We start from the raw sequence: 22,569 nt of genomic DNA, 5'->3' as shown, positions 1-22,569 counted from the left end.
TAGGCCATCTTCCCTTTGTAGCCAGTTAGGATGAGTTACAGCTATGTGTTATACACATAGGTTGGACTAAACTAGTGTGTGTGTGTGATTGTATTTTTTTGCTGAAATAATTAGTTGTACTTGGAATCCATTGTCGAATGCATTTTATTAAATGTACAAAGTTGGATAAACTCAATAAAGCAATATTCCTCATTAAGAGCATTGTGAGTGCCACACTATAGCTATATCCTTTCTTGTGTTTTGTTTAGCCAATACTCGCTGTACTTGTAGTATTTTTGAGCATAATGACTTGGTTCTCTGTTTTTCTCTGTTGAATTGACAGAAGTTCTAACTTGTTTTGAAGGTAACTGCTCAGGTAAAGCTGAAATGTTCTAACAGTCCTTTTTACTTGTAAGAACTTTGTGTATGTAACCAAATTTTTCATGTTTCATACACTGGGAAACATACTTTGAAGTGAATCATATAATAAAGATGCTTCTCTGTAATTGTTAAATAATTCAGAGCTACAAGTAAAATTGTACCATTGTCAAAGAGCAGACAAATTCTCTTGTCCAGAGTATATGACTGGGAAAGAAAACTTGGTCTTTCTGGAAGATTCATACAGACATAACCTGGAAGATAGAGAAGTGTAAAACAGACAATGGAGATGCAACTAGAAAATGTGTTTGTTGTAGCAGAATCTTCATAGCAATAGAAAGCTGAAATTTAATAAACTTAAGTTGATCTGATTTAGACAGGAAATCATCATCCTGCAATGTAACTGAAATGCCATAGCATCATAGAATGTTTTGGATTGGAAGGGGCCTTAAAAATCATCTAGATTCAAGCCCCTGCCATAGTTAGGGACTCCTCCCACGAGGCCACAATAGTCGAAGCCCCTCTCCAACTTGGCCTTGGATACTTCCAGGAAGGAGGCAGCTACAAATATTAGGCATTTTAGATACGTTGGGGTTATACTGCAGTGAGAGAGAATCTTGCTCTGCAATGAAAAGTCTGCTGGGGTGAAAACTTTTCATGCACGGTAGCAATCATGGAGTTACCAGCTTTTGCTCTGTCATATCCCCCAAATGACATTAAATTTAGGTCAGCATGACTGTTAGAGGCAGGGAGGTGATAGGCATTTGCTTCTGAATTCAACAACACTGCAGTTGTTGGACTTTAAAAAAAATCTTGTTCTTTTTTACAGTCCAAAATCTCATTGTGTTTCCTAGAAAAACTATTTGCCTGTGATCCACAAGCTGCAAATGGTCCATAAATTAGTTGCCCTTCCCCCCCACCCCCCTTCCTTCCCCTCATTCAGGAACCATGCTGACAGTAGGTGCAAGCATCTATTGTGTGAGGAATTTGGCTTCAAACAGCTGTTAGATTTTCATTAAAATATTTACTAATCTCATGCTAGTATTTTGATTACTTAGTAAGTCAGTTTGTTATAAACAGATGTATGGAATTATTTTTTTTCAAGTGCCAGAAGAAATACAGCCTAAGAGTGAATGTATGTGTATCTATATTTTAATTGTAGGTGCTTTCATCATGTCATGAGAAACACTTCTCCAGATCATGGGAGTTACAGCATAAAGTATTTTCACTTTGATTTGCTGGAAAAGAAGACATGGGTAGTAACACACTAATACAAATTTATGGTTCGAGCCACAAGCGTTTACTGGGAGCCCTGTGCCCTTGCACTAGATAGGGAATGCTTCAGTAAGAACTGTGGTGGATAAAAAATAGGGAGATAGTCTGTGCAAATGGAACATCTGTTTCCTTTTCCCAGAAGTCCAAGGTCTTTAAGCTATCTTCACATGTGAACTGGCAGAGGGCCATAACCCACTGTTCACCAGCCTGTTTCCCAGATATTTTATCCTGAGAAACAGTTCTTATCTGTCCAACCGTCACATTAGTGACAGGAGCGTGTTCCAGATCAGGCTGCTCCTATCACACTGCTGTAAGGTATAATTCTCCCCCGGGAGGATTAGCTGCAGAGTTAGTGCTTTGAGCTGAAGAGAGAGAAATGCAAAGGCTAAGAAGTGATCCTGTGGTCATGTGTGCTCACCTTCTGAAAGAAAGAACATAAATGAGAAACAGGGTTTTGGTGAGCTTCATCCTTTCCCAGAGGCATGACTGGTTTGGGGGTCTTGGCACAGCCTGAGTAACTGGATCTGCTGTTGGTCCAGCGGGGCAAGTGTACCTTCTCCAGAGAAAAACACACAAAATTAATTGATGTTTCAACTGACATAGTTCTAAGATTTTCAGTCTGTAGGCTTCAGATTAGAGTATGGTTCACAGATCCCCATTCACATGTGTAAACAGGGCACTCTTGACTCCATGCAGTCATTTACATTCTTGAACAGCGGACAGGATGGCAGTACTGACCCAGGCTTTCATCTGGGGCAGTACAGTATTTTGTCCTGTCATTAAGTTTTGGAAGCAGGAAACACTATATCAAAGACAACCTGAGCATTCAGCCTCACCTCTCTTGCCACTGAGAGGCTCCCTTGGAACCCCACAAGACGTTACTACATGGTGCCTTCTCTGAGCAAAGGTTCTTCCTTCCCCATTTCTTCTGTGCTCAGCTTCCATAGAACTCTGCCTTATTTACTGGATTTTGTTGCATTTCCTTTTCTTCACCTCCTGATAATGCATAGCTTTTCTTCTGATAATTTCTCTTGTGAATCTAAGTATGTGGTCATCTACCAGAGTATTTCAGCACTAGACAGGAAAAAAAGAAACTGAACCTGAATGCAATCAAGACTTTTTCTTTTTTTCAGTAGTTGTTACATTATCTCCATTCAGTCGTGCTTGACAGCTGTCTCAATTTTTTGCAAGTTCATGCTAGAAAATATGCTGGTATTTTTGTAAACTCCTGCTTTCAAGTTCACATGAACCTTCATGTTTTTGAAATCCCTCTTCTAGGAGCACAAGTGCATGTTCTGAATTACTCGTATGGTTTTGACAAAACTGTTGGACCTGCCTTTGAACTATTTGATTAGTAGACTAGTATTTCTTTTATAGAAGAAAACTAACACTGCAACAAAAAAAAATAATTTCAGCTTGGATAACAGACAGACTTTAACCTGCCTCTGTGTAGATTTTCTAGGAGTAAATGTCTGTTATCAGAAATTTATGCTTTTTTTCTCTTTTGTTAGGAAGCTTTTCCTACTTCCCTTAGAAAAATTACTGTTCTCGGCAATACCCATTTCTGTAAGGATGGAATATCTGATTTTTTGTTTTTGCTTTTTCATAGCTTGGTTTTCCTTTTAGTTTCATTTAGAAGTAGTCAGCTATCATGTTGGATGGGTTCAGCCATCTACAAAACACATCTCTAGTAATCACTGGAATGTAGCAAATGACAAGTCAGTACTTGGGTGCAGTTTCGTACCCTGCACTCTGTCCTCTGCGGAGAGATCAGATTTCCAGTTTCCGTTATCAAGAAGTTGGTTTATTTTGAATTAGTCAGTTTCTTCATGGGACTTGCCCATTTGCAGCTTTATGTTGATGTGAGTGGTTCATATTAGTAATTAATGTTACACAGAACTGTGTTAAAGGGTCCAAGTTGGCATTTTTACAGTGTTACATTCTCTTCTGGTTTGTGTGGGTTGTTGTTTTGTTTTGTTTTGTTCCATTCCCTTCTACCTCATTCTTCTTGTAAGCTGATAAACTTAGACTACCTTTTTCTTTCTGGGTAGTTTCTCCTACTACTCTGTTACAGAAGCTGATGAAAACATACAGAAATCAGTGTTTAAAAATTGGGAAGGTGTAGTGATAAATGAAGCAGAACTTGCTTTAATAGCATCTGTTACTGCCCAGCACCTACCACTGAGTCAGTCATCAGATCTTGCATTTCAGCAGGTTTTATGTTGAGGCTAAGGATGGTAATTTAGCATGACAAAATCAGACATGATCTTGTTATGGTTATTACTATTTTTTTATTCTTCCTTGTGCTCTCTGAATTTACTTCCTTTACAAGTTTTCTGAGATGCAATAAAACAATAACAAAACAACACCAAAAAAAACACTCCCAAGAAGAATTTTGAAGGACTTCTGACATGATTCACAAATTTCCTGCATGTTTGTATACTCAATGAAAAGAAAACAATATGTCCCCTTTTAGTTTCATTTCTTCTTTCTCAGATTTTTCAAACTGGTTTCTATGTCACATGTATTAGTTTTGCTTTGATTTCATTGGTTGTGAATAGAAGCTCCTGGAATGCAGTTTAATGAATACTGTATTTGTGCTGAACAGTTTCAGCCTTTCACCATAAAACTGTTGGGAGATAGGAAGCAAATTAAAAACTCTGTGGGTTGTTTTTTTTTAAGTATGAAAGCGTAGTTTTTATTCAGCTTCTTAGTAGCCTAAGCAGCATATCCATGAAATTAAAATTCTTGTTAAAAGTGTTTTAAACCAGCAAATTTTCAGAATTCATGTTTTTGACTGCTTACCTGAAAAAATCATATTGAAGTATAATTCTAATTTTGTGGGTTCAGTAATACTAATTGTTACAAATATTTCCTAAGATTGTTAGAAGATTTCTTCTTGTAAGTTTTTCATTGTGCTAAAGTAAATAAAATCAAAGCTGTCGGCTTGTAATTTTGGTTTCTGTTCTTTAAAAACAAATTGTATTTTTTTTGAGTGGCCATGCTTACTGTAGATAATAACTTACTGTCAGTGAAGTCCTTGCTTTGTTGATTCATGAGAGTAGATGTGCTGAGAAAATGTGACTACTAGTCCCAGAATAGAAATTAAACCTCAGAATTCTTTAACAGCATCAATATTTCACTGATTACACTAGGCTCCTTGTCTTTTCCTAGTATCTCAACATTAATTGTGACAAACTGTGTCCATTTTGCAGAAGAGGCAGAGAACATCGTTCAGTGTCTGTGGTCGTTGGTATTTCTTCTGGGTCTGAAATACCCTATGTACTCAAATCTCATTATAAAATCCCTGAAAGTACTTTGTATATTGGAAAACACCTCTTGATTTTATTGACGATATTCAGTCCGAAATATAAAAAGCCACCTGATTCAGTGCTCAAAATTGATACTTTCTTAAATTGCATTACATTTCAATAGACTGACTGAAAACCAGCATGGATTTATGGAGTGAGAGGTAGAAATGATCTTTTGTAGATCTGTAGCAGTGATCCTTTGTAGATTGGTCTTAAGATTATATTTTATTATTGCTTCTAACAGAAGAAACCATTCTTTCATGGCCTCTTCCTCAGATTTAGCAATAAAAATTGTGATTCAATGTTCTCAGTAAAATATATAATAATAACAGTAGCAATATTCAAATATAAAGGAAAAATGTAATACTCAGGTGTAAACCATTCTGCAGAAGGCAAAAAAAAGCACTTTCTGCATCACAATGAAATTATAGTCACACCTGTGAGTTGAGTGAGTGAGTTCATCCCAGCTGTTGAAATAGTCTTTTTGTACTGTAATCAAGACTTAATTATAAAGGTGTTGAAATAGCATGCTGCAAGTATGCTTTAGGTTTCATTTGATGAATGCATATGCTGCTGCTTTGCTTCAAGACCTTGGATGTCTATAGGGCTGTAACCAAACAACAGAATTTTCTATAAATACATTCTCTGATTTGGAATTGAGCTTTTTTCTCTTAGCTTTTGCCTCTAGCAGTTTTGTTGTATGTCATAATTCTGTAGAGGATCCAGTTGGCTGCAACTGTGCTAACTCTGTCATTTGACAAAAATGCTGAAATTTGATAAGACAACCTTCAGAAAAAATTCCACATGGTATTTAACACTAAAATGATACAGTAACTACACTCAGGTTGTATATTAGAATGTTTACATTCTCTTCGACATAAACCAATGTTTTTCAGTTCATTTGTTTGCTTTGTGTGTCATGAAGTAGCACACATTTTTATTTAAAATATGCAAGGAAGCACTAATATAAAAAGTATATTTTTTTTCCTTTGAGCATGTCTTGAAGTTGAATTGTGTTGCTTAGAAGATTATATGATGTAGGTTTTTACATCTCATTAAGCATTCTCCAGTGAGCAAAAGCAGTAGGACTTACTGGTGAACAGCTTGTGTTTGCAGCTGACATGTCTCACTGGTGCTCACTAAAGCTGGTGAAAAGACTAATTCAGACTGATGCTTACACAGAAGAGCAAAGCATTTTCATTTGATCTAGGGTGGATTGTTTGGTCTGTCTGACTGATGTCTTTAGACTTAGAAGAACAATTCTTTTTCTTTGTGAGTCTAGCAAAATTTTATTGATGGAATTTAACAATATTTCCTCTTAAAAGATAAGTTAAAATTTCAGGGAGAGGTGGAGAGCTTGTTGTCAGCTGCCATATAGTAACTATGTACCTGAAGTAATGGTTGGTCTGGAAATGTAGCTTACGAATAAACTGAAGAACCAAATGGTAAAGATTGGTGTATTGTGATAAAGCTTGGCAACATGGTTTGTCTTCTCCACTCACTACCTGCTCCTGACAGAACCAGATCCCTTTTCCTCTTAGCTTCTAAAGTTGCCTCAGCAAATAATTACTTTCTTCGTTTTTAAGGGGCAGATTTCTGCCATGACTTCTTACGCTGCATCACTGCGTTGTTAGCTTAGAGCCCATTCTCCTCCAAAAGCGATGGGAACATCTGGCCACAGGCAATGAAATACCAGTTTGGAGGTAGCTGGCTGTTAGATTAGCTAAATGAAACGTTCAAGGAATAGCAGACTGAGTCTGATGCTATTGTGGTTTTCCCTTTCAGTTTTTCTGAGAGGTTGTTTGGTACTACAGGATTGTGCTGGTTTTTTTGGTCTCCTACAGTTTCACTGGCAAAACTGAATCTTCCTTTTCTTGCTGCAACTGTGATTGCAATAGCAACCTAAAACAGCCTGGCAGTTGCAAAATGAATGGTATTTGTGCCCCAATAAATTTGGGAAAGATTTATTAGTGCTACTTCAGCAAGAAACAGTCTGCAAATTGGCAGGTTTGTTAAAGGGTAAAAATAAAAGTAGTCTCAGGTTTTCTTTTTCTGCTCTTTGTGTAATATTGAGAATTGGATTCAGGAAGACCTCAACAAATCCTTCCTTGGGGCAATTTTCTGGTTATTTATTTTTAATTTTTTATTATTGTTACCCTGTATGGGCAAAATATTAGTGTTTATTGTCTAAATGTGCTGTATAAGTCAAAGACATAATGACTTGAGTCATTAGAAGACAGACTAAAAAGTGTGGATATTTCCAATTGCTTGTATTAAAACCAGCTTTAATATGTAGAGTTCAAATGTTCTTCTGTATCCTGAATTAGAATCATCTTTATTTCACTTCAGTGAAATTTACTGAAGTGCATAGTGCATCTTGGCAAAAAATAAGTGTTGTGTTAAGGACAACAGAAGATGTTGATTTTAATATCTGATTTAAGGTGTGAATAGTTAAGTGTTGTTTTCACAAATAAGGATGATTCATGCTGTGGAAAAAAAAAAAATAAGAGTTTAAGAGAAGTTAAAATTGATATGTTGAAAGGAAGGAAGGAAGGAAGGAAGGAAGGAAGGAAGGAAGGAAGGAAGGAAGGAAGGAAGGAAGGAAGGAAGGAAGGAAGGAAGGAAGGAAGGAAGGAAGGAAGGAGCCAAGTTAAGGAATTAGAAAGAGGAACAGCTGAAGAAGAGGAGATGAGAAAAGATTAGATAGGACAGGAATAGAGTTGTTTCAGAGTTAGATGTGAAACCATGTGGTGACAAAATTCTAGTGTTAAAACTTCTGTGAGTGGTGGCAAGTCAAAAAGCTGATATTGTCAACAGTATTTTTTGCTCTCCCAAAGGGTGCCAGAGTTAGAGAAACATAAAATATTGAGATTTTTGGTTTTGACCTCCAAGTATGTGTGACAAGCAGGAAGTGTTTTGTTTTGTCTTAATTTGGAAGATTATTTACTTACAATGTTATATGACTCAGCTCACAGGACCTGCAGGAATGAAGTTGAAACACCTGACTCTTTTACTTATTCCCAGGCATAAGTAGTTGGTGGTATACAGAATATTTACATGAAGTTACAGCAAGGAGGTTGGATGCTAGCCAGACAAAAGAAAAGGCTGGACAAAGTGTAGCTCTTCTCAGAGCATTTGCTGTAGATAGCAAAGATAAGCACAAGCTGGGGTAGTTTATCTCCACAGAAAGCAAAGTGGTATTAGTGTCACAAGTGCTTACATGTTTATCTGCCATCAAGCAGAGTGGGACAAATGTGATTCTCATTTCAGGCAAATTATAAAAACATTATGCATTTCTCTGCCAGTAAGACCAGTGATAAAGCAAGACTGAGAATAAGCATTTGCACGTGAGGATAAGAAATGTGTTTTTAAGTTATCAAAGGAGGGGGAAAATCCCACAAGCATTCTGGTTACCCTAGCAAAGCAAATGTTGCCTGAATATGTTCTCCAGAATATATTCTGGAACTGGATCAAAAAATAGCTCATTAAGCAACATACAGTTAACTGTAGGCATTTGAGCATTTAACAGTACCATAATTACTGAACATTGATATGTTTTGTTGCAAGTTGACCCTCAAGATAACCATAAAAGAATCGAACTAGAAAATGTTATGAATTATCAAGAGCTTTTTCATTAGATATCATTTGGGAAAATAAAACTTAAGTGACATACAAGAAAATACTACCATTCTAATTTTTTTAAAGGTAGTTTGTTTTGCTTGAAGAATGGTTTTGTCCCTGAAAGGTAAGGTTTTGCATTCCAGTAAACTTTTGCTTGTTAAAAGTTACAAAGGAATGTACCCAGATTCCCTCTGCATAGTTGAGGGTCTTTGTACATCACTTATACACCTGTTATGTTTAAAAAATGATAAATAATATAACATAGGGAGTTACTGTAATTTAATACCTTTAAAAATGAAACAAAAATTCAAAAGATTCATAAGGGGATTATCAGTCTTGCCATTCATTTGACATGCTTCCTTATTACTTTAAACAGTGTTGCAGCAGGGTCTTGTAACAGCCTACATTTTTAGCAATCTGCTAAATTGCCACTATTAAGGATTTCTTGGTATTAGTTGCTTTCCTTGGTTTAAGTTTGGAGTTTTTTCTTTTTTCTGAGAAATGCTAGCATGCCATTAGATTGAGTTGGTCATTGAAATTAGTGTGGACAAGGTCTTCAGTCCAGAAAGTGTCTTTTCTATTGTTTCATGGAATTTCACAGCTGTTTAAGAGAGTTAGAAATTCTTAAAAATCACTGTTTCCTACTGCTGTCTGCACTTCAGCCTGTTGCTATGCAAAAACTGCAGCAAGCCATGGGGCTGAGAAGAGCTGTTGCTAAAGCACCCATAGTGAGATTGCAATGGGATGGCTGAAATAGCAGCATGAGGCAGTAGAGGTGGCAGTTTTGTCTAACATGCTACTTGAGGCATCACACGCTAGGGCCAGCACTTTACCTCAGCATCCTCTCTCAGAAGGCTGTTCAGCACCAGCAGGGAAGTGGCTTGCTTCCCCTGGGCTCCACAGCTGACCCAGGCTGGCCAAAGGGCTGTTCTGTACCATCTGACACAGTGCTTGTTGATAGAAGCTTTGGGAAAGGAGGAGGAATAGGAAACTCTGATGGCTATGGCAATTGTTTTCCACTTCCCAAGCCACTGCTGGGCATGCTGAGGCCCAGCTTTCCAGGAAGTTGCTGGACACCTGCCTGCTGCTGGGAAGCAGTGATTCAGTTCCTTTTTCCACTCTGTTTGGACTCACAGCATTTGCTTTCCCTGTTATACTGTCATTGCCTCCTCTCACAAGTTTCCTCCTCTCCTTTGCATCCCATGGGAGCAGGGAGCAAGCGCTCAGCTGGGTGTGAGCTTAGTTGTTGGCCTGGGTCAGCCCACAACAGGGGAGTAAGTCTCTTGCTGCTGTCAGCTGAGCAGGTTGCATAAGATGCAGCAGACTGCCTGGTCTTGAATACTCAAGGCTCAAAATTGATTGGTGTATGGTAGGGTTCTTGCTTTTCTTTTTAATATAATCTCAGCTACATTAATTGTATTTTTCAACTGTATCAAACTGATGTCATTTTAGTTTCCAGTTTTTTCTTTTTAGCCACTAGGAAACAGTGTGCTTATTTCTCTCATACAAATCTAATGAATCTTGTTTCCTGTTGCTGTATAACATTTAATTAGGATTGCTTTCTTTTCCCAAGAGGTGGTTGCTTCAATTATTGCAAAAAACTGGGAGGAATTAAGGTGGTACAAGCAAACAAAAGATAATTTCTGTCTTCCAGTCATTTGGATTTGCAGTCTAAATGGCATTTTTTAATTTTGCCTATTTCAGTCAGGCAGAGGATAATTATAATACAGAAAAACACTTTTATATGTCTGGCTTTATACATGTAACTTTATATATGGTCTTACAAATATTTGTGTCATAAAAGACTTATGACTGGTAGGTAACCATTTTAATATATGGTTTTAAAATACGTCTTGGCTTGGTTGACATTTCAACACAACAAATATGTCCAAGTATTACAAGCAGAGTAGCAGTGTAGATCATAAGAAATAAAAAAAAAATCTGTAAAGTACCTGCTGCAGTTGCTATGGAATAAGTGTTTTCCTCTCAGAAGAAGAACTTTCTTGAGCTGTTAGACTTTAAAGAGAATGAATAGTGTTTTGATTTTATTTATTAAATGACAAAAATCTAGGCTTCCAGCATGAAATACTCATTTTTAAGGGGGGAAAAGTGATTAATGTAATCTACTGTCCATTATATTACAAGTGTAAATAGAAAACATTAAAATAAGATTCCACAGTCCTGAAGTAATTTTCTCCCTGCTTTTCCCCTCAGTGTTATGTTTTTTCTTTTTTTTTAAAGACATTGCAGGAGGGTGGAGGTGAGAGTGGTTGTTGTATTCTTAAAGTAGGCTGTGTTTTGTGGGCTTTTGCCCCAAAACTGGAATGGATTTTGGCCTTTGCATCAGTAAGCACTCACATTCCAAAGGTATCTGTATTATGCACTGTGGAGCACTAAATGCAAGTTTGCAGCTTAAGGTCAGTTTAGAACAGAGACTGTCACATGGATCTCTGAAGTAATTGCAGTTACCTTTTGCAGAAATGGCTTAGGCAGAGCTCTTGTGAATGAAGGGGAATTGTGTAATAGAATTACAAGTACATGCCATTGTAATACTTTTCTGGTATCTATATTGTACCTTTTCTGGTACAATATTTTTATTGTTTTCTCCAGTTTTTACAGTAGCTGGACTCCAAAGTAATGTATTCTTAGTAGCTGTAAAGCATCTCAGGATTGTTTTGTTTCCCTTCCTCTCCGCTTGAAAAGGTATGTGTTCATGATGGCAGGCACTGTGCACAGGTAATGGCATAGTTTTGAAATTGCTATCACAGCTTAAAGCCTGCCTTTGCTTCTGTCTTCCTACGCATACCCATCAACTTCATGTGCTTGGAAATGCTTCTTCAAGGCTGTGGAGCTAGGTGTGACGAACTACTTTGGATGCCCCAAGGTTGAATGCTGTGAGAGAAAAGAACATACAGATGGAGACCTCTGGGGTACAATTGACTCAGCATTTCATAAGGCTTTTGAGTTGTGGTCCATGATTTCAGTATCCCTGTAAACAGACTTTGTAAGTGCTATGGGACAGAAAGAGCACTACAGCAGGTTTTTATGCCATAGAGTTAATAGGTAGGAGTACAAGAAAGCTATTTTGCCACAGAGTATAAAGGAAAATTATACCTACTGTGTTCAGTAACTTATATTGAAAAATGCAGCCAAATGGTTTTTTTCTTCTGCTGGCTTGGAATTTTTGTTAAATTTCTGCTGTATATTCTTGAGCAACAGGAGAGAAAATCAGGATATTGCCCCACTGTTGATCTGGAGTTGCAACAGGAAGGTGGAATAGAGACTGATGCTGGTTCTTTCCTGTCATCTCTGCCTCTTGTTCCATGGTTTCCTGCTGTAGTGAGATGGCAAAGCTACTTTCTTGAAGGCAACGTTGAGCTGTTTCCTGTGTGCTCATCTGTTTTGATGAGCTACCTGAATTTTCTGAAGAATGCAATAAATCAGAGAGTGACGTTTTTATATATTTATAATAATCTGAAGCACTCTTCAGTAGGCATTTCTCTTTTCAGATGACTCTAGTTTCACTGAATTGTAGTTACCTGTTAAAAAAAATTGCTTCAGCAGACCCTGCAGAAAAGAAGGAAATTTCTTTGGTGAAAAATACTGTTTTACTGTAGGGGTTACTGCTAGCTCCCATTATAATTAATTATTTATTCTACTGTCTCAAAAACTCATGCAATCTTAAACTTGCCCATGTTTTGGAAAAAATTGAAATATCAAAGTTGAAAAAAAGTAAAGAAATTGTGCAAGGTGCCAAAGCTGAGCAATCATTTTTTTGGCTTTTTTTTTCAAATACAATTTTAAAATGTTGGTCAAAGCTGCCATTCTGTGAATAGTACTTCTTTTGTTTAAAGACAATTTAAAAATTCTCTACAAAATAAGAAATACAGAACAATGATTTTTCCAGTTATACAAAGAAACTGATGTTGGGCAGCAAAGTAGAAGATAACAGACTGTGTACTCTGTCTCTTAGGAGTTATGAGGACTGAAAATAAGACAGGAGGGTCAGCTGCCAGAAGTTAAAGCTTTGTCGGCATCTCAAAAAATTTCTACCTGTATCCAGTGGCCATAGTGAATAGCATATGGAGATCAGTCATTTGAGGGATGTATATTAGCACTTCAGTCCTACCTGAAATTCAACTAATTGCGAAATTACCTTTTTTAAATAGGTCTTTTTAACTGATATTTTTTGCTTAGCTATTGCTCCAGGTATGTGTACATATCTTGCGTATTTGTGGTTCAAATATATTATGAAAGCTTAGCAGTTTGTTCCCCAAGATCTCAAGCCCTGAAAAGTCTGATGAGCCAGTTCCTTGGCAGCCTAAGCCAATGTAGCTGCTGGCTGCCAAGGCTTGTCCTGCTGCCTCTCTTGCCCTGTGTTCAGGCTGTGAGCTTGTCTGACCTTACACTGAACCTGCTTGGAGCACAAAGCTGGCAGGAAGCTCTGCACTTAGCCTGTGATAGTTTAGCATACTGAAATAGCTGAAAGCTGCTGCAAAGACAGGAGTAGAAACACATGGCCAAGCCTAAGGAGAACCAAATGCAGATGAAGCTGCCAGCACTTAGGTTAGCTCAGGATGCCCAAAATTCAAAGCCTGGAGTTGATAGGTAAGATAGAATAGGGTAACATGAAGAAGAGCTCACTGCTCTCAGTATTGATTAAACCTGAGGTTCACCAGCAGACATCTGGAGTTTTCCCCTTCTGTCGGAGAACAAGTGTGAAAACAGTGGTGGTTCCTTAACTTCGGAGTTTATTTCATGGGCGTGGTTTGTATAGTTTGATGCTGAGCGTGATTTTCTTTTCTTGGATAAAGAACCTTTACTGAAAAATGATTCCTGCTCTTCTGGAAATTACTTCCCATTTTTTTGTGAGTTTGGATATGTTTCCCTTTCTCTGTGGTGGTGACTGGCCACTCTAAGAGAAGATTTGATATTTCATTTTCTGGCATGTTTGAGATTAAAGCTGAACTAAAAAAAAAAAATTGGTGGGAATGTGTAGCCACCCCCAAAAAGTCAGGTTTTTTTCCATGTTTGCTGAAAGGTGAAGTAATTTTGTTTCACTGTTGTCTTAGAAATCTTACATGTTGTTGGAAAAATTTACTGGTGAAGAACAGAATCTGATATAGAGAGAATGACACTTTGGTTTTCTAATGATGCTATAATAAAAAGATAAAAATAGAAATATGTATTAAGGTTTGTAATAGTTTGACTCTAATAACGAAGAAGTTCTGTTTTATAAGACTAGAAAAATGTTTGAAATAAATCTATAACTTCTAATAGAGAAAGAGAGGGTGCTGTGTTTTTAATAACGGAGACCTCTTACTGTTCTAATGTAATTACTATATGAAAAGATAAACATACCAGCCTCTGAGTTCTCCATTTGGTATTCTAAGTGTGTATAAGTATTCAAGTAAACTCAATAGATGTATCCACAATGTAATTAATTTAATTGTTCATATTCTTCTTGCTATAGTACTGAGTTTGTAAAGCATTTTGGTTTAACCTGTTGTCTAAGAAATTTGGAGTATTATTGGAAGAGAATATGTTTTTAGAATAATTTTTGAGATTAATTCATATAAATAGTTCAGCTTTAAATATTAATGCTGTGAAAAAAGGATGTTAAAAGGTGTTTTAGGACATTCTGAATTATACTTGACCCTTCTCCTGGTAACATCATTTACTGCAGGATTTGAACAAGCGCTTGTCCCTGCCTGCTGACATCAGGATACCTGATGGCTACCTTGAAAAGCTGCAGATCAACAGCCCACCCTTCGATCAGCCGATGAGTCGACGTTCCCGTAGAGCATCACTAGTAAGTTCAGTGCCTCTGCCTTGCTAAACCAACCTCTCAGGTCTTCAGATGTCATTTAATGCAGAAGTGTGTACACCCTAGGTATGATTCAACTTCATTTACACCTTGGCTTTTAAGTCCTGAAAGATGGGGTGCTGACAAAATCCTTTGAACAATTTTACCCTTTTTTAAATTTCTCTTCCACAAACATGGTCTTCTTGTTTTTGCATTGAAGGTCTTGACTGCTGGAATCAGAGGCTAAACTCATGTCCCAAAGTACATACTTAATTACCCTTTTGCTTTTCAGAGCAGGGATGATCTCTTTGAGCAAATAGGCCACGTCATCTTAGGTCAAGGCTGGGACTCTCAGGTGATAGTAGGAAATATGAAGTCAGCTTTTTCTCACTGTTCTCTTTTGTATTTGATAACAAATTTTTCTTTATAAAAATTGCTATTGAGAGAATAGATTTTTTAAAAAAATTAAAACCATATGTGAATTTGTAAGTATGAATTAGTAAGTATACATAATCTTTTCAGATTTTTTGGGTTATATAAAAAAATAATTATTTCCTTGGAGATGGCAGAATGAGGATTTCTGTACTGTAATTAGAGTGTAGATGCTAGAAGTTTTGGGCATAAAATGTGTACATATCTGTACATATATGTACATATCTGGAATAATTATAAAATAATTATAATTTTTTTAGAAAAATTCTTATATTACAATTGTAATTTGATCTTTCAGCTTTCTTAATGTTAATTGAGGTCTTAAAGAATTGGTAGACCACTACTGACGACATACGCAACTTCATTGGCGAGAAGAGAAAAACTGAATAGTATTATTTATGAAATGTGCATTGTTCTTTGTTTTCTTGATTTAATTGCTTATTTGCTGAAAAATAAATACAAAAGTACCTGTAGTGAATTAAATTTTAAGCTGTCAAATATCATTATTTTATGTGAATTAATAATGTCCATACAAAGCAGTAATTGAGTGTCATAATGTACTTTTTACCTGAAAAAATATTATTTAGTGTGCTAGACTAAAGCTCTGATCTGCCTGTTGACTTTTACAATAACTGTATTAAAAGATTTGATCAAAACACTGGAAGTAATAATAATGTAGCAAGTTTAACTATTTGAGCCATAATGTTGTAGCTCATTAACCAATGAGTAACTGAGGAGTAGACTGCCTCAAACCTTGTCTTCTCAGATGCTGGTGAAGTATATTTTCAGTAGAATTTTTTCAGTGGAATGTAGCATTTGAGAGCTGGGAGGAGCTTTCTGTGTATCTAAATTCCCTTGCTCATTTAATGTTGAGCCCCGAGAGAAGCTGAAGTTTTCTTTTCTAAGTTCCAGAAGGCAGACAGAAAATCAGTGCCCTCTAATGAATATGGTGTGTATGTAATCAGCATCCTGTCACAAGGTTGTTTTGTTTTGCCTTTTAAAAATGCTTTCAGGGCTTAGAAGTCCAAAATGAAACTTGCCAGCAGTGCTGTGGTATGCTGGCATGTATTTGCTACATTGTCCTTTCATGATTTCAAACTAACCTTTAAAAACAAGAAATTCAAGGAGTCATTATTCTGAGATTGTCACTGCAAGCTCGCGAGCAGGCTGTTAATTACAGTATATGAATATTGTGCTCAGCTTCAAAGGCATGGCTGTATTCAAGGCTTAGTATGAATCAAAGGAAAAAAAGCTATAAAAATTGTCAAGTGAGGACTTGTTATACTTTAGCTCTGGTGTATTTCTTTGAAATACAACAAAAAAATTAGCTTTTCTGGTGATTGTGTTTTGTCTATACAGGTACATTCATGCACAGTAGCATAGGTGTAACTCTTATGCACCAGCTATGAGAAATAAGAGACCATAAATATGATGCATCAGTGTTTCTATATATGTCAAGATAGATGTGTATTGCAGAAAAAAAACCCAACTAATTTAGAAATTATGTTGAAGGAAAAAGGAAATTGATCTTTGTTTGAAGAATCTAAAAATTACTGTTTCTCACAAGTGGTACGCAACAAACATGATTAAAAAGTTAAACATATTGAAAAGCAGATCTTGAAGAATTTCTGTCCCTTCTATGTAGGAAATATTATATTATTTTATTGTCTAAACAAGATTTTAAGTTTGTTCTTGTTGAACAGCATTGAGGTATCTTAGCAATCAGACCTTTAAGTTGCATTCCAGACTGGATGGCGATAACAAGGCCAATGGCTGTGAGTTCTCCTTTAGTTTCTCCAATAAACTAAGAAGCCTATCCTTTTAATTCTAATACTGTCTGATACTCACTTGAGGATATGTTTGTTTAAGTAGGTCAAAATGCACTTTGGAAACACAATGTTTATTTTACTAACATTATACCTGTATCAGTGGCATGTTTAAAATCTCACTGGAGTTACAAGGGTTGCCAGATGTCAACTTTGCTTGTATTTTGGGATAAATAGCTTGGCTTCACCAAGCTCCTAAATATGTTTGATGCTAAAGTATGCAGTTTTAAAACATTTCAATTCTAACACTAATTTAATAAAGCAGAAATACTTTTAATACTATGGTGATGTAACTATGTGCCCATTTTTTTCTCTTAGATATGTCAAGTATGTTTACAAACAGGATCTTGCCTTTACTTCAGATGCAATTTCATGCATGCATTCTGAAAATTAAGTATTAATCTGAATTTTCTTAGTATGCCTTCGTATTATATTGTTGTCAAATGTTTGTACAGTCAGCAGAATTTATGTTGCACTGTGTTACTGTGAAATAATATACAACTTTAGTATCCATCAGATTTTAGGAGCAAATAGATGTATTCAGACTTGTTGTCATAGTTGCTGAACCAGTCTAGGGTCAAAGTATCATTAGATAGAAAGAAATATCAAGTCGAAGGAGAAAGTGATGCTTGGGAGAAAACCTGTTTTTCTTTTCTTGGTTTTTGTTTTTTGTTATTGTTATGTGTCAGTAAAGCAAAACTCCATGAAGCCTATGGATTTTGGGTTTTGCCAAAATACAGGTTATGTTCACTTTGTAAATTGGTTTAAAAATTGATGTGGTTTACATGGCTCCTTTCAGCATTCATTACACTGTACAAACAATATAAAGCTTTGGTGTAGTTGACAATGGCCTTACATGAAAATGACTGTAAGAGATAACCATGAGAGCAGTGGATTTGAACAGGAAAAGAGTGATGATCTTACAGTCTTCAGAAAAAGTGCTATGTAGGCAGGCAAACCCTCCTGGCTTGCATCGCGGAGCTACGTTGGTGACAAAGAGAAGGTGAATAGATCCAAGACACACAAATATTTGAAGTTTTGAGCCGTGAAAAGTAAATTGTTGAGACAAAGCTGAAGCTTGTGGAATAATCATGTTTAGGGATTTTATTGACTGTTTTAGACTGAACAACATTGAGAGGTCAGAATGGGAGAAGAAAACGAGCTGAGATCTTGGATGTGTTACATGTAGTGGTAAAAAGAAAATAATGAGAGTTATTTTGAAAGAAGCAGCAGCATATGGTTGTGCTAAGCAAGGGAAAGGATAGAATAGTTTGAGATTACTTTGTGCTTTAAGCTATAACAACCTCAGTAGTAGTAATCAGATCAGAAGAGTGAAGAAGTCTTAACTAGGAGATAGGGTAAAGTGGGGTTTTAGTCTAGGTGTAACTTAGTACATAGTTCTTCCAGGATACACAGTAGGCTGGCCAACTGACTGAGCATTAAGCTTGGATGCAGGGATGCATTTAGATCATTATATGCTAAACTGTTTTAAAAGTAGCAGAATTATATGGTGGTTGGTCAAGTACTATCAGGTATTTTTCTGAAATTAAGTTTAAGTTGCTAATTAAATGATGTATAAGTAAAGTGTTTTTAGTGATCAATTTTCCATTTATTTTCATTGCAGTCAGAAATTGGATTTGGAAAAATGGAAACCTATATCAAGTTAGAAAAGCTTGGAGAGGTACGTACAGCTTTCTTTTTCAATTATTACTGCTTTGATAACCATATGTTTTGTAAAGTTTTACACAAATTTTAACTAAGAATCTCCATATTCATCATATCCCGCTGAATTTATATTTTTAATAAATCAAACATACTCAATGTGTGACAGTGTCACAACCACACAAATTTTCTGTGCATATAAAACAAGCAAAAAAAAAAAAAGCAGGAAAACTGTCACTGAGCTGGGGAAGAGCAGGACTCCATTAGCAACCAGTCAGTGACCTCCTTACACAGGCTGGATTTGTATGCAGATAGGCAAGATTATTCTGTTGATAATAAAATTAATGAAGTCTGGTTTCCTCCTGCTGTGAATAAGGTGTTGCGGAGCACTCATGCTGAACAAGAAGCCAGTGCTTGTAGATAGCAGGCAGTAGCTATGCGTGTTCTGGTAGAGAAGGTTGCACGCCTGAGCTGGGCAGCCGGCTGGGTGCTGCCAAGTGAAATGCCTTTCCTTCTGGGACTGAAGCAATATGGTTTTCTATCTCCACCCAGCTCCTGACTTCCAGAGAAATTATGAAATTCAGAAGGGGCCAGGTATCTGTCCTCTCCAATGTGGTTGAGGTTGGCCAACAGGATCAAAAATGGACAAGGAACACTGATATAGGGCACATTGAACATTGCAGAAGGAAGCAGAGCTGGTCAGCAACTCTACTGTGAATAATGCAGCTAATCCTCCCTTTTGCAAGATTTTCATTACCAAATGCATTTATTTTTAATTTTGCCTCTAGTCCTTGTTAGATGGGTCACTAGACATGACATAACATTGCCTATCTTTGGAGGAATGTTTACCTAGAATCTATCAGGTCATGGTTGCAGGTGTACATTATCTCACTTGCTTACAAAGTTGACAACACCAGGTATGTACTGTAACCTGGGGCAGTGTCTGTAACTTTGCTGCTTCCTCTTTGCAATTGCTGGGATTAGTTGTGCCTACTTGCTGTTTGTGAGAATTTCTTGTCCTTATGTAACGTGCCTGAGAGTTTTGAATCTCTTGCTGTCTAAGGAAAAAAAAAAAAAAAAATTAAAAAAAATTGAGAAAGATAGCTTTTGTAGTACCAATTTTTCATTATTTCAAGCAAAATTAAACTTTGACAATTCCACCCTCCCCAAAATAAAACACTTCATGTAAAATATGTAACAAAGACAAGAAGCTATTAAAAGGAGTTAAATGTTTTCATAAAAGTAATAGAAGAGTTACATCTTCAGCCTTCAGAAATAGAACTGCAGCACAGTGTAGAGATACCTGAGCTAGTTTTAATTAAACAGGGGCTTTCAAGAGGGTAAATGATCCCAGCGATGAACTTAGTGAACTTAACACCACCTGATCTGGCTTCTTTGGTAGCTGTGTGGCATGTGGCTTTCCATGTCATTTTCAGAGGTGTTAAGCATATGCATCCTCTGGGTCTTATGTGTGTTCAGGCCCAGGCTTACAAAATATCTTTGCAGTTTTACATGTAAAAACTATTCCTATCCAAAATGAAACCTAATGAAACCTGAGACAAAAGTTTGCTTTCTTTAAATGATCTTTCACTGAAGGAACAATATGTAAAAGTTTCCTTTTGTTTCATTTTGTAGGGTACTTACGCAACAGTTTATAAGGGGAGAAGTAAATTGACAGAAAACCTGGTGGCTCTGAAAGAAATCCGCCTGGAACATGAAGAGGGAGCACCATGCACAGCCATACGAGAAGGTAATAACTTTTTTTTTCAGATACTTCTGACTTTCTTTTTGACTAAGGTACAGGTTGTACTTGGAAATAAATAGGCTACATGGAAGATGAGTTAAATTAGTATGAGTTTTGATGAGGAAAATTTTAGTCTAGACAGATTAAGAGTTAGTGTTTCAAATTTATTTACTTTATGGGGGATGGTTATCTTCTCAAATACGGTGTTATAAATGGGTGATTTTATACTGAGTTAGACTATTATTAGAGAGTAGCTTTTAGAAATTTAGATACCTTTTACTGAATTATTACTTCTGCCTGAAATGTGTAATTTAGGAAATATTTATAGTTTGTTACTCAAATGTGTTTGTCATTTAAATTAAATACGTTTTTATTAGCTAAATATGTATCAGTTTTATGTTCTTAAAAGTAGCTTTTTAGTTTAAAAATAAAATAGCTTAGATGTATGAGCTTGCTAGAAATGCCTTTAATGCTGTTATGTTTTGCATGTATTTATTTAATTCCTACAATTTTCATTTGCAGTGTCATTATTAAAAGATCTGAAGCATGCAAATATTGTTACACTACATGATATCGTGCACACAGACAAGTCTTTGACTCTTGTTTTCGAGTATCTGGTAAGTGCTTAAAAAGCTAGAAGGCCTTTACATTTGATTTATTGTTTCTAATTAACACAGACACAGCAAAATTCTGTACTCTTTTAGAAATACTGGAACTGTTACAGCTTCCTCCCACATCTAGAACCATTCAGCTGAAAATGAGAAAAGTACATTCAGTTCTTAATTTGCTTTAAACAAGTAAATACTTTTCTGATAATTTCAGAATTTTATTAACATCAGTTAGTAGTGATCTACCTGAGCAAACTAAATTTTGTACCAAAATTGTTAACTGTAAAAAAAGGATAATCACAATTATTCAGATTATATTATTTTTCTGTTATGACACAACCCTCCCTCACAAGTTAGCTAAGGAAAAAAATATACTTTGAAGTGAACAACACATTCCATCCTTTTGTAACAATCTTTTCAAGCAAGCGTACGCAATTACGTATCTCACATGCTCGCCTCTCAACATTGTAGACTTTTCACTTTCTCACTTAAACTTTACCTAATGATCTTTTTGTATAATATGCTGGAATATATAAGCGTAATAAGAGGTTTGAAGAAAAACCTTCTTACTCCCAATGTACTTGGAGAGTGTAACAATTTCATAAAATACTCTGCCGCACGTAAAATGGAGGAGAGGGCAGTAACATCATCTCTGCCTGAGATGATGCAGCTTGCTGGAAAACATGACCATTTATATCCTCTGGAAAGCCAGAGTTTTCTGCATGTTCAGGCTTTGGGGTTTTTTAATCACTGAACACCTTTTGCAGAAAACTCAGTTTTCTGATTAATTCTTTCAGTTCTCATAATAAATAATGTTCACATAATGTCTTGTCCACAATTTTACTGAACAATGACGAAGGTGTTTTGACAGGACAAGGATCTGAAGCAGTACATGGATGACTGTGGTAACATCATGAGTATGCACAATGTAAAGGTAAGTGTTTTCAGTGACAGTAACTGTCTTCAAGCTTCTAAGAACTTCAGGGAACTTAATAATCAGGAGCCATATGATTTAAGGCTTTTTTTAAAAAAAATTAATTAAGAAACTTAACTTCCTTTTTTGTGTTTTGTCCTGGCTTAACTACATTAGACATCAGGTGGAGTTTTTCTTTTTGGTTTTGATGGCTTTTAAGTTTTTAAAGCACTGAAATCAGGAGGTGATATAATTTAATATGTTTTCATTCTCTTTGAAGTTACATATTTCAACTGCAAAACTTACTAAAAAATAATATATCCATAACTCTTTTGACCTCTTCTTGTCCTTCCATTATTTTATACTCATTACTTAGTTAAATCGTAGTAAATAAAATTTATATATGCATACTGAAGAAAATGTAGCCTCAGTCATAAATGTGGGTTTGGATGCCACTGCCTACCACATGAGTAAGAAATTAATAATTAAGAATGAGTGATGTTCATCTTTCCATTAGTAATAAAATGGAAATTATTTTCTTTATGATTTAATTGTTCATTGCTTTTAACCATGGATGTGCCCAGGTCAAGGGACTCTGTTTTCATTCTGGCCTGCTGAAACCAACTCAGCTTTAAGTGGCAGCAAACCAGGTTTTGATTTGGAAAACTGAAATAACTGTTTATGTTCTTTAATACTTAAGGTTTTATAAACAAGATTCTGAAGAGAGGATACTATTATTTTGAAATGAGTAAAGTTGTCTGGAGAGGCTGGGTTACCTGTATCACCCTGCTGTGTTGCAGCCTTTATGCAGCAGCACAAGGCACTAATGTAATTGTCAACACAATATGCTAAATACTGTGAAATGATGGGGTTTGTGTGCATTCCAGTAGAGTTATCATCCTTGGTTTTGGCTTAGTTGCATGCTGAGAAATCTGTTCCTAGTTTAATTGTGGATGAGATTCGGATAGTGGTTACTGTTTGGTTAGCTTTGACTCTTTTTGTCACACTGCAGTT

General features: G+C 36.2%; 1 protein-coding gene across 4 annotated transcripts in view; it reads left to right on the top strand.

Annotated features, from left to right (window-relative positions):
* CDK17 (cyclin-dependent kinase 17) overlaps positions 1 to 22,569 on the top strand; it is a 52,326-nt gene that overhangs the window by 21,939 nt on the left and 7,818 nt on the right. For all 4 annotated transcript variants that reach the window (XM_010008034.1, XM_010008033.1, XM_010008032.1 and 1 more), the window contains 5 exons: positions 14,251 to 14,376; positions 18,253 to 18,309; positions 19,926 to 20,040; positions 20,557 to 20,651; positions 21,514 to 21,576. In XM_010008034.1, coding sequence (XP_010006336.1) covers positions 14,251 to 14,376; positions 18,253 to 18,309; positions 19,926 to 20,040; positions 20,557 to 20,651; positions 21,514 to 21,576 — 456 coding nt within the window. The remainder of the gene's footprint in view (positions 1 to 14,250; positions 14,377 to 18,252; positions 18,310 to 19,925; positions 20,041 to 20,556; positions 20,652 to 21,513; positions 21,577 to 22,569) is intronic.

Source organism: Chaetura pelagica, unplaced genomic scaffold (genome assembly GCF_000747805.2).
Source record: "Chaetura pelagica isolate M959 unplaced genomic scaffold, ChaPel_1.0 scaffold50, whole genome shotgun sequence".
NCBI classification, from domain to species: Eukaryota; Metazoa; Chordata; class Aves; order Apodiformes; family Apodidae; genus Chaetura; species Chaetura pelagica.
Note: the sequence above shows the minus strand (reverse complement) of the source record. Positions and strands in the feature narration are given on the sequence as shown.